A 12,872-nucleotide genomic window follows, 5' to 3' on the forward strand; every position below is an offset into this window, starting at 1 on the left:
CCGGCGGCGCCCTGCCGGTAAGGAAGGAGGAGGCGGCGGGGGCGCCGCGGCCGTGGCGGGGCCTCGCGCCGCCCTGCCCGGGCCCCCGGGAGGCCCCAACCGGCTCGGCGGGGCGGGAGGGGAAAAACGGGAGAAAACACCCCAAAAGGCTGCTGGCGGTGGCGCCGCGGCGGCCGCGGCGCCGCTTGCGCTCGCCGGATTCAGCGCTGGCTCGTGGCGGGAAGCTGGAGCGGCCGAGCCGAGGCCTTGGGACCCTTCCTGGTGCCTCGTCTCCTTAATTTGTTTTCCCTAAGCTGTTAATAATTTGGAGTTGTTTATTAAATCCCGTTAATAAGTACTGCTCAGCTTAATGAAAGGGTGAGACACTGCTTGTAGCACGAAGCAGGGCAGCGCTTCTGTGACAGCCGGCGGCTTTCTGACCGGGGCCGCCGTGCAGGGAGATGGGGCGGACGCCGCTCGCCCGCGCTGCCTTTTCCTCCCGTTCCCCTCGCTCTTGCCGCGAAACCGGGCAGAGGGAGAGAAAGGACACTTGTACCACTAAACAATTCAAAAAAAAAAACAAAAAAAACCCCCTAATTTTACGGGCGCCAGCTCTCACGATGCGTCAGCGCCACACGCAGCTGTGTGTTTTGGTGATCCGGAGTCCTCTTCCCAAATGTTTTGGTTACCTTGGCAGCCTTTTGAACGACTTCTGACTTGCGTCCCTAGAAAAACATTCCCCTGTGGTCTTCAGAGACTTAGGAGTGATGGTGTTTTAGTGCCATATGCTGTACAGAGACTTAGGCCGTTAATGCCTCAGAAAGATGTAGCGTAGTCTGTCATGAATAATCCATAATCAGGCCATTCCCTTCACGTTACTGATGTATTCCAGCCGACAGAGTCACGGTCACTTTGTACAAGCTAATCTAATCATTAAATCATATYGGTTTTTCCATTTGATAAGGCTTGAATGATATTTGCATTGGTAGACAGGGTGGTCTTAGCAGAGAGCTGACAGATCATTTTTTTTTAACTCTAGTTAATGTTCAGATGTTTTTTCTTCGAGTTCATTTAGCTGCTGTATTCATGAAGACTTACCACTAGTTGTAATAGCTTACTAGAAAGCTAGTAATTTTCTCCTCTCACTAAACTTGTACAGGTCTGATGTGTCTTCTGCTGCCATTGTGGTTCTTCTCTCTTTACATTTTTTGGTCTTCCCTTTCCTTTGTTTCAGGTTTTCGTTTCCTTTGTTTCAGGTTTTCACTACCTTTTTGAAAGATGGGAAATGCAGAAAGCAACACCTATCAGAATCACCTGTCCAGATTTCTTCCTGAAGAGCAGACTGACATCGATGGATTGTTTGATACTTTATCAATATCRAGTGGTGCAGCAGGAGCGAAAAGTGGAAAAGCTACGAAAAAAATCATGACTCTGGCAGCCCTACAGGCAAGCAAATCTACTATGTCTGTAATGTAGTGTATAAAACATAATTCCAGGAAGGAATTAGAGATGTGCCAATAGTTGCTTTTAAGGGTTTTGTTTGTTTCAGTTGGATAGTTAATGATATCTAATATTTTCTTAYGGTTTAAGATGAATAATGACTATTGAATTTGGATTAATGGGTCTCTTAAATTGCACTATTGGATCCATCCACAGCTTTCTCAGTTCTAAAGTAACCTGGAAGATATGAAAATATTTTTACGGAAACTAGAAAAATAGGAGAATAGTCTTCCCCCACAAAGTCTGTAGCATGTGATTATTTACAGATTTTCTTGCAAAGCTGTTGTGAATTCAGTTTATATTTGATTATATCTTTCTCAGTTGCATCCCTGTCTCTAATCTTTCCACTTGCATCAAAAGGAGAGAATTTAATTTCACTTGATTAAGCGGCAGCTCCCTGTTTTAGTTAATTAACATATATTATGCTCTCTGATTAACTTTGCATTCATTTTCTAATCAAAGGAAAATGATTCATTATAATTCTTGATATCTTCAGTTAAAGAGGAATCAAGCCACGAGATACTAACACAGTTAATAAAATCCGTTAAATTAAAACTCCATGAAAGAGGCAGGATGTTTTAAGGTAGTGAGTAATTCATTTGCATACAGACGAGGATTAGCCTTGCTCCAGCCTGGCTTTTTATGAGCGGTCACCAGTTTGGAAACAGTGTTGCTGCTGCCCAGCCTTTCAGTCTTCTAAAACTGTGGCCCTTTATTCAGTTGTGATCTGGAAGTATTTCTCTTTCTAGCTTTGCCACCAGCTTGATGTGACATTGATGAACCTTTTTCTTTTCAGTTCCTGCCTTTTTGCTTTGCCTGCTTAAATTAAAGTCTTCTAAAAGACTGTCTGTATGTGCCTAATTCCTTAGTACAGGGACTATTGTAGTGACATGCCTGAGTAATATGCATCTATACTCATGCCTGAGCTAGATGGATATGTGATGGATTTAATCTAGCAACAGTCTAATAGCACTTCACTGACAGGGCAGCATCCCCAAGCTACTGTATTCTGCCTAGACTCAGCACTTAACTAGAGGGAAGGTGCCTGGCTTCCGCACCGGAGCGTGGGTGGCATTGCGTAGCTTGGATAGCAGGCAAATCAAGACTCTCTAGGTACTTACGCTGTTGAAGCCATTTGAGACAAGGATTTTAAAATGTCAGAGAAGTGAGTTTGTTAGATATTTATTAAAGCTTCCTTTTTTTGCAGTCCTCTTTCGCTCCCCCCCCACCAAATCTACTCACTGGAATAGCTCTGAGCATAACAATACAGTGCAACAAAGTTAGTGGAGGATAGGAAAAAGTAGGGAGTAGGCAGGTAATACTGCAGTGTGAAGTGAAAAGCCCTGAAGTATAGTGCGTGTAATGATTTTCCCTGCTGCTTGTCTCACTTTAGGCTCATGGAGCACTTTTAGAAAGCCTCCTGAAGACAGCTGTACCCCCTGTGACAGTCCCTCTCTCAACATAAAGCACTCTAATATCTATGCCTGTGGTTGCCAATTCTGTTCCTACTGAAATCAATGGGAGTTTTACCATTGACGTCAACAGAAGCAGGCTAGGGGCTGGCATATTGGATCACACCCTGTGTGCACAGCAATAACCATCAACATCAAATAGGAATAGCCCTGGTGGCTTCAGTAGGAGTGGTATTGAGTCAGCAGTGGGTTGGTAATAGCGACTCCATTGAATAGATGAGAGTGCTTTTACACAGGTGGAGCTCCATTGATTTCAGCACCGTCTACATTGGGCTACACCTCTGCATATAAGAGTGAGGTCAGGTATTAAGCATGTTATGCACAGTCCTTTGCACAGTGAAGAGACTGTGTAATCACATCCTTACATGTGGATGTATTTTGTATGATTTATTTTTAAACTCTGTAATTATCTTGAGTACTGTGAAAGTTTCTTGAATAAAGAGTCAGATCTTTCCCACCGTGTTGGGATATGTGATGATGTATACAAGTCAGACTGCAATTCAAAAGGCCAGTCATGCAGCTTGGATGAATAAACTTTGATTTCAATTGTCTCACACTAGGGATGCCTTATATAAGTCAGGTGATTTAAATTTAGTTTGAAGTGGAAGTGAGAAGCTTTTCAGAATTGTCTCTACCCATACATTCTAGTTAAATACCTTGCCTGTGTTTTCATGAGGCCAGAACTGAGACATGCTTTACTTTCCAYGTCTGTGAGCTCCACTACCAAAGGCAGAGTTATTATTAGCATAACATAATTTTTAATCTTGGACTCCCAGAGTTGTAAACTTTTGCACCAGTCATCATACAGAAATCCTTTGCTAGTATCCTATTAATATTTTGCAGCTTTCTTTTTGAAGTCTGTGGCATTCTTAGAATAACKGATTCAAATCACTAAATTGCATTGAAAAGGCGATAATATAAATATTTGTGATTTTTTTCTCTTGGAAAACCTATCCTTTAACAGAAGTTTGTTTCTGTTAGTAGATACTTGGTGTATAAGCAGTATAGCTCTGCACAGAATAGCTGGAATATATTAACTATTCTTCATTTTAAAAATATGGTTTTTTTGCTCTTTTTCTACTGGTAGGCCTATATGCGGGAACCATTACCAGAGCAAATGACTGTTCGGTTGTACAATGGAATGAAAAGTATTGACCTGAGTGGGAAGTCATCTGGACCAAGCGAACAGATTGCTAAGGAGCAATTTGTAATTTTTATGTCAAACCTCTTAAAAGGGAATGCAGATGAGAAGATTACCATAATAATGAGAATGATCTCCAAGACAGAAGGGCCTGTGAAGGGCAAACAAATCCAGGAGGTAAACAAGCAGTTAAACATGGTCTAGTGAGTGGGGTGTTAAAAGGGAGCAGGACTGTGGACTGTTAATTGTTCATTTGAAGATGATCCTTAAACTAGGAGGTTCAGATTAGGGGTTTCTGACTTTTTATCTTCTCCACGGCTCTGCCACTGACTTGCTGATCTTGGACAGTGTAAACAAACTGGATTATATGGGAGGACCATTTTCAAGCATTTTCCATGCCAGCCTGCCTACTTTGAGAACCAGGAGTTAGATTTTGGGGACCCCATTGACTGCTTCATTTGAGGATTCAGAAGCACAMTCTGAGAGGTGCAGAGAATGGCCAGAGTTGAGAGCTAGCAGAGGGTATGATGTGGCTGGCACGTGCTTCCTGGAACTGAGGAAAAAACAATTTCCAGAGCAATTACAAGGTAACAAGGTACTGGGACTCCACATGGGAGCACAGCCTGAATTGAAGGGACACAGTCTGACCCTTTGTCTCTGTCTTAGCTCATCCAAATATCAGAGCTGTTTAACACTTTAACAGCTGTTCAACTTGAACGCAGTCCTCTGCTCACTTCGCCAGTCTTCCTGCTGTGGTGTCACTGGTGGAGACATGGTCATATAGGCACAGGCTAGACATGTGAATCAAACATGTAGCTTGCAAGACGGGGGARTGGGGTCTCACAAACATTAATCCACTACTGCATCCCATCACTGCAAAATTTGCCCCTCCACCCACCGCTGTATTTTACAGAGATGCTTTGTCAAGTAACAGTTGAAAAGTGTCTTGGAAAAGGGTGTTTTTTCAAAATCTATGACACTGAGATAGCACTTGTGTTCTTTCTGACACTTGAGAAGAGGTTTCTGCAGGTAGGATCATAGTATCAGTACTGCTTGTCTCTATTCCCAGAAAGTGTGTGGTGGTCTTTTGAAGCTCTTAGCAATTTTCTTGAAAAAATACCATAATGGTAATATTTTAACCTTTTAAGTTCACAGAGGATCTGATCATGTCTCTAGTCCATGTACTGAATTACAGGAAGGAACTGAAAGGTTGGAATTTGGAGAACACTAGAGATTCTGCAAGTGGTGCAAAGGTTTTGGCTTCTCAGCTGCTGTCAGAATTGAAGCTTGCAGGTAAGCAGTGCTGGTGTAGTATATCCYAGAATGGCACAGAGCTTGCAGGATCACTGATCTCACAAGGATTATGTTCTTCAGGTCATATATGCCTTGAATGTAAATGGTGAGATCAGTATTTAAAACATTATGGTTTGAGAGTAACTTAGGAATTTTGGTTATTTTACCTTCCCAAATTCCTTCCATAAATTCTTTTGATTTGAAGTCCCAGTTTAAATTGGCATGCAGAGCACTTTGTCATGGAACATGTGTGTTTTACAAATACCTAACTTGCAGGTGACTGGTATTTTGGTAGATCTGCATATGTTTATGACTGTGTGTGCTTCTGCAGAGCCCAGGATTACCTTTGCACTGTTGYGATAATAACAACAGTCTTACAAAGAAAATCTCATATAACTAGGAGTTCATGTTTCTTAGTCATGTCCGCCCAACCAGTGGATAGTGTTTATGCCAGCTGAATAACTTTCCCATATGTCTTTTTATTTAGATGGGAAGAAACCTGTAGGTCCTCAGCTGATGGAGACCACTTTTGATCAAAGCGTCATTGAGGACTGGGTGTATCGAGTTCCACACATCTCTACTTTCCTCAGTGTTGTTATCAGACAAGGCTTCCATGTCCTGCATTCTCTCTCAGACCAAGCCAAAGACATAGTCAACTTGGTTCCAGGCTGCAAAGGCATCAAAGGAAGAGGACTTATCAGTCTCTTTGACATCCCATCCATCATATACATCAACTCCCATCTGCCTGTAGAGCTACAGCACAAGTGGCAACTTTTATTTTCTTCTAGRGTTCACGGGGAAAGCTTTTCACAGTTATGTGGGCATATTGTGAACAAAGGTCCCTGCGTAGTGATCCTAAAGGACTTAGATGGTTATATCTTCGGTGGATTTGCATCTCATTCCTGGGAGGTGAAGCCACAGTTTCAAGGCAGGACATGCTTTTCCTTCTTTTTTTCTTTTTTTTTTTTTCTTTTTGCGAATATCTTATGGCTTTGATGAGCATTGTTTCTTCTATACAGCTGCAACAATCCTGTCCACTTAATGGATACTGTTATTTTGCTTATATTGCATATGTAACATGAAACATATTTTCTACACTTTAGAAGTATTTTCTTATGGCAAAAAATAACAGACATTCTGCAAGCATATAAAATACATGCCAAATTATTCTTTCCTTGTACCTAGTCAGGCATATTACTTATGAATGTTTGTCTGTTATTTGATAAGAATTTTAAAATTACAGTATTAATGATCATGGAACCAGTTCTCTCTTAAGTGAAATCCATCAACCCCTGGAGTTGCATGGGTGAAAATGAAGGCAATACAGCATAGCAGATGAATTAGTGTTTAAATAACATGTCCAGCAGATGGCAATCTTTTATCTCAGAACAGGCAAACACCAGGCTAAGTCTCCTGGACTCTTCTATTGCCTTTTGTGCACTTTGCTTTTGTTTCTTTTTTAAAATTCCATAGCAAAAGGTTCCTTTGGACAAACTGAACTTTTTGTYCCTTGGAAACTTAGAGGAGAGGACTTTATTTGAACTGTTTGGAAAAAACTCTTGTGACAGTTTTCAGGAAAAAAAAATTGATGGACTCTGAATATCAGTCTATCCTGCTGAATAACCTCACTTTTGATTAAAAAACAAAACAAAACAAAACTCATCAATTCCTACACTTAATCAATRCTTGATGATTATTGCTTCATTCAGTTAGTGTAATATTTCATTATGTTGATGGGACAACACTGTATGTTTTAGTGATAGAATAACATGCAGGGTACAGAACAATCATGCCCCAGACTCTTCTGAATACAAAACTGGCCATAACAAAAATTGTTCTCTAAATCATTGAGCCTAAACTAATCTGTATATCTATAGAGGCAGAACGAAGAGAGTCTAGACTCATATCAGTTTGTATGGGTCTAGCAGTCGGCCAGTTTTAGTGATACAATGCAAGCCTGTAGTAGTTGTACCCTTACACAGTAATGTAATGTACTAGTCATGCCTCTGACTCTGCCCTTGATCACAGCCATATAATCCCATTGATTTCTGTGACCCTGCACAGAGTTAACTGAGAGTAAACAATAGGCCTAGATCTTGATTAGGCATCAGGACTGTTTTTCAGAGATTGCAGATGCTGCCTTTGATTTATTCAACTATGTTTCTTCAAGATTTTTTTCCTATCGTATTTGTAGGCTAGTTACTGCTTAGCCAATTTTCTGACCTCCGATTCTTCTTCTGTTTGCAGGTGACGACAGATGCTTTCTCTTTTCTGTTTTTCCCTCTCTTGCTGTGTACATATGCACTGGATACAACAACCACTACATGTATTTGAACCATGGCCAACAAACAATGCCAAATGGACTTGTAAGTACTAAGAAATGACAGTTTGGAAATTGGATTCATGGCTGATATTTGGAAGTGTCCTATTTTTCAGAGCACTGGAACAAGTTGCCCAGAGAGGTTGYGGAGTCTCCTTCTGGAGATAATCAAAACCTGCCTGGATGCAACCCTGTCTAACATGCTCTAGGTAACCCTGCTTGAGCAAGGGGTTTGGACTAGATGATCTCCAGAGGTCCCTTTCAAACTCAGCCATTCTGTGATTCTGTGATGGTTTTGCTTCTGCTGTTTTGAGCTGATTTATTTCRCTCACTACTCAGAGAAAATTCTCATCCTTTCTTTGTGCTATTTGTGCCACTCTTTTACTAAGAGGGTTGGGTTATTTTTTCCCCTTAAAGCGTCTTTAATGAGCATAAAATGTGAACTATGAATAGCTATGGAGAACTGCTTACAGTACTGGTAGAGTTTCTACTTTCCTTTACAGTTGATATTTGTACTGAAGTACTAAATAAGTTAAAATAGAACATATTTATATCTGACCCAAGTAGTTGGGCTCTGTGCAGGTTAGCTTTATAGGGATTCTGGGAAGAAATTTTTCTCCCAACTTTGATTATAATGCAAACCCTTCAGGCAGTCCTCCATTTCTGTTGTTCAGAAGAACTGGCTGCACATATCCACATCATTTAAACAGAGTGAGCTAGCTGATCTGTATAACTGCAGATTCAACCATTGGCTGTTCTCACTGCCATGCTGAGTGCTTTCTAAAATACAGAAGACAGAGCCCAATACAGTGTGCGAGAGCTGTACGTAGGCTGCCGCTGTTGTGTGATTTCAGAGGGAGAGGTTCCCCTAACTGAAATCCACAAACGAGCTCTCCAGATGCAGAGGACTTTCTACATAACCACAGCACACCGCCTCTTTTGAACAGTTTTGAAGGATTATGTGCTCATAACTCTGGGACCTTGCAGTAATCTAGAATAAATTTGCTCTAAAAGTAAAGTACGTCAAGCTACCTTATCCTTTAACGTGGACACTTTTTCTAAACAAAAGAGCAATCCCTCCACCCCATTTAAATGGGACTGTTAGTCAATAAACAAAAGCCAGTAATCTAAATTTCTGGAACAAGATACAGCTGAAGTGCTTGCAAATACTGATATTCTGTAAAACATAGAAGAGCAGAGCAGCAAACAGGTAAATTCTTGTTTATCTTCARGAATACTTAATTTGAATACAGGTTCACCCAGAATATCCTTCCTCACCTACTTGTAGGTGTATGATGTAAATACTGAAACTAGCAATTTATACTCTAGGTTTCATAACTTGCCCACTCTATTTTGTAYGTCTAGCAAGTGTTTCATGTGCTGCTGTGATTCACAGGGTATGGGCGGACAACATGATTACTTYGGACTCTGGATAGACAGCGACTATGGGAAAGGACATAGTAAAGCAAAACCTCGATGCACCACCTACAACAGTCCCCAGCTGTCAGCCAAAGAGAATTTTACACTGGATGCTATGGAAGTTTGGGCAGTGGGAGACCTCCCAGAAAGTGCAGTGGTAAGTGACAGAAATTAAAACCTGTGAAATTGTGTTCTAATTGGAATGGGAGATGTGAATAAAAAGCTCACAACTGCAGTTTTCTCATTTAACACTGACTGGCCTATTGTAATGAATATATCTATATATATGGATGTATCTACAAATATCTCTACATGTCTATATATCTCATATAGCCATCTGTTTATCTATCTATCTATTCATCTGTCTATCTATCTATAAATGGCCCTGTGGTGCCATATATTATGTAGCAAGTAAATGGCAAAACAGCAGTGGCATTATTGAGGTTGCCAGTATGAAAGATCATCAGAAACCATGAGAAGACCGAGTCAGAAGAGCAACATTTTATTCTGAAATTCCGAAGGCCTTTCTGACGTTGAGGAATGGYCTGTGAGAGGAACCTCCTTGGAGAAGTTCAGTAAAACCCATTATATATAAAACTGAAACTCGCAAGTAAAGCATAATCTGTAGTTCAGGAAGAGAAYTGAGTGACCCAAAAGATCTGTTTTTCAGTAACTTTTATAATTTACTGTCTTTTTTACAGTAGATCATCTGTTTATAATCCTTGCAGCTCCAATGCCAGCACTTTTTTATATGACAGAGAACTAATAAAGACACAAGAGCTGCAGTTAAACACCTAATATTCTGTGTAGAACAGGAATGTATAAAATTTCTGGGAAGCCTTGTTTCTATAAGGATTCATAGAGAGAGCTTTTTTGCTTAAACTGTGTGTCAATAGATTTATGCTACTCTGTGTCTGGTTTGTTCCTGGGAATGAGTAGGAGACCTCCTTCCAGTCTCCTCTGTCCCTGTAATTTATTCTCTTATTAAACCCTCTGCTCTGCAGAGGTGGGTTTTCTTCTTTTCATACTAAATTAATGTGTTCTATCCATTCAGTGGACACAGCTGTAAATAGAAACAGAGCTAATTGTTTACAAAAAATATTGAACTATACTTGAATCTCCTCTTCAGAAAAAGTTCACATTTGTACTTGAAACTGAGATCAGATTAACCAGTGTGTTCTGGCTGTTTTTTAACCTGAATAAATTTGAAACAGTCCACTGTCCTCTTAGGAAGACTTTATGCGCATCTTATGTTACTGAAGCGGTGACACCGCTTGATGTATCCCCATGAATCTTAAATGCCATACTTGGGAAGTATGTATGCTTCATAGTGATGAGCTTGCAAATGACATTACTTGTGGATTTTTGAGTATGACTGTTGCTTGTGACCTGCTATTGATTCATTTGTAATTACATTTAAACTGAATAGATTTTATTTTGTTTCATTTTTAAGATAAAAGGTAAGAAGAGTATCCTAGATGTAGATCCCGAGGCTCAGGCGTTATTAGAAATGGCTGGAAAAAGTCGGCAGAGTGATGGTTTACGAGAACCCATTGAAGATGATGATGATGGTAACTAAAGAAATCAGTATCCTGAAAAAATTTTTTTTTTTTTTTTTTTTTACTCCTGAATGTTAACATTCCTTGAACAGGACATTTTTCCTTGTATTTTTTCACATTTATATAGATATATGGAACTAAGCTTAAGTCTAGGACTTACATAATATTTAGATCCAAGAAAATATCCTATCCAAAGCATTTTTGTTTGGAGAGGGTAGAAAAATTAACTAGGTAATTAATCATTAGACATCTGTAAGTTCTAGCTGAAAATTAATTTGCTAGCATTCCTAATAGATCCTGTCTTCATACACAATTAAAAACAAGGAACAAGTTATTGACAAAACTGCTTGTTGACCTAGAATTTGATACCTATTTATATAAAGAATGGTCAAGACATCRATTAAGCTTCTCATACCTCAGCTGAAAGTATTTACTTGCACGTGATGGAATTTGTCAGTGAAGCTTGCAAATTGTTAGTATGTCATACTTCTGTACGTATAGAACAGTCCAAATGATTCCATATAAAAGATGCTACTAATTTGCAATGCTCTAGTTAAAGCTATACCTTTCAGATTTTCTAAGTCTGATTTCAATAAGGTGATACCATATGGGCTGTGAAAAGTACAGAATGTTAAATATACAGCATCCACTTCTATCATAACACACTATACTTCCATGAATTTCACTTAATATTATTCTGCAGAAATCAGCCTATTTCTTTTCAAACAAGACAAGAGCTCTCAGAGTCATTCAGTCATATTTATCTTAAGAACAGGCTAACCCTGTGATCCTTGAACAAACATACTCCAACAGAAATTCCTAGGCAAGATAACCTTCTTTAGTAGTCTAATTTGAGATTGGAGTAAAAAATTAGGCTGTAAAAAGGAATAGGTAGGAAACATGTAGTTAGTTGGGAATAATAGCTGCAGATAATTTGAAAAAAATTTGGTTGCATCTTTAACTTGTTTAAAGAACATTGCTGCACACCTTATTGCCAGAGAATTAATGATCACTGTATTATTGATTACTGTATTATGAAAAAAAGAAAAGGCTGAAGTCTGAAAATTAACGAATGGGTTGGGGTTTTTGTCCCTGTTCCATTGTTGGCTGTTTACCAGTCAAGGTCAAGTTGTGTAAAGTCTCTTAGACTCAGGACATTTTCTACTGGAACCCATTCACATCTATCACTAATTATTGGTTTGATATTTCTAATTCTCTGTGTGATTAACTTGTCAAAAAAYCTCTCATGTCTGCCAGGGATTGACATTTCTAACTTAACAGATTTGTTTGGACAAAAAGCAGTGTTTATGCATGTTGTTAGTACATATGATTGTCAGTCTTTCTCCTCCTAAGGAAAAGGACTGTATCAAATCCTTTTTGCACTAGAGTGAATTTGTCATAGAAAAGGTCTGAATTTCCATGAAGCTTAGTGCAAAAAATGTACTGGAACAGTATATACAATTAGTGGTWCCTGATCTTGGGGCTTTCATTACGAACGCTATTCTACAGCACTTTATTGTATGTACCCCTCCCTCCTCTCCCCCCCCCCCCAGTGCTTTTTCATAGGGAGCTGGATTTGAACATTTTAAATAATTTGCATTTGTGCCTTGATTTAGACCCCACTTACTTTTTTTACAAAATGAATTTACCCTTGAAAGGCAATCATGAAGAAAACACTACAGCTATAGGCCCTAGAAATCAATGATGCCTTTTATATATTATCTGAGCCTAAGAACAGTGTGTGCTGTGAAAGGCCCAAGCCAATCTCCTTGTATGTTGTGTCTATTTAAATAAACCAGATAGCCTCCAAAGTTTGTAACACATAAGAAAATGTAAGCAATAAAACAATCCTTAATTAAAACTGATCCTCTTATGTAATTGTTTTCTCTTATGTATATTTTAAAAATAATTTTAAATGATATACAATAGAAAGTGTATAGAAAACTAGTAAGTGCTTGATGGTTTCCGTAAGTGTGCTGAGGTTGGCTTTTTTTTWAAAAAACACTCTTTCCTCTAGCTCTCAGTATAAGTCTCAAAAGTAATCTTCATTTGCATTCTCAAATACTTCTTAATACTTCTTAAATACTGTTGAAATGGGGTAGCATATAGAAGTGGGACATTACTGAATTTCTGTAGTTGCACATTAAGCAAATGACTAGACTTCTTTCTCCCATAACAAAGAGACATTT

General features: G+C 39.3%; 1 protein-coding gene across 3 annotated transcripts; it reads left to right on the top strand.

Annotated features, from left to right (window-relative positions):
• MEAK7 (MTOR associated protein MEAK7) lies at positions 1–12,548 on the top strand. 3 transcript variants are annotated; one of them, XM_085306405.1, is made up of 8 exons: positions 1–17; positions 1,236–1,425; positions 4,039–4,269; positions 5,241–5,385; positions 5,873–6,313; positions 7,633–7,751; positions 9,102–9,281; positions 10,578–12,548. In XM_085306405.1, the coding sequence occupies exons 2-8, from the start codon at positions 1,258–1,260 to the stop codon at positions 10,701–10,703; spliced, it is 1,410 nt and encodes a 469-aa protein (XP_085162531.1). In that variant the 5' UTR covers positions 1–17; positions 1,236–1,257; the 3' UTR covers positions 10,704–12,548. The 3 variants fall into 3 exon arrangements, with proteins under 3 accessions (XP_085162531.1, XP_085162533.1, XP_085162532.1); XM_085306407.1 differs by lacking the exon at positions 1–17 and adding an exon at positions 245–261; XM_085306406.1 differs by lacking the exon at positions 1–17 and adding an exon at positions 304–357.
• Positions 12,549–12,872: the final 324 nt, after the last annotated feature.

This window comes from Rhea americana, unplaced genomic scaffold (assembly GCF_003343005.1).
Source record: "Rhea americana isolate MKP2758 unplaced genomic scaffold, rheAme1 scaffold_24, whole genome shotgun sequence".
Lineage (NCBI taxonomy): Eukaryota > Metazoa > Chordata > Aves > Rheiformes > Rheidae > Rhea > Rhea americana.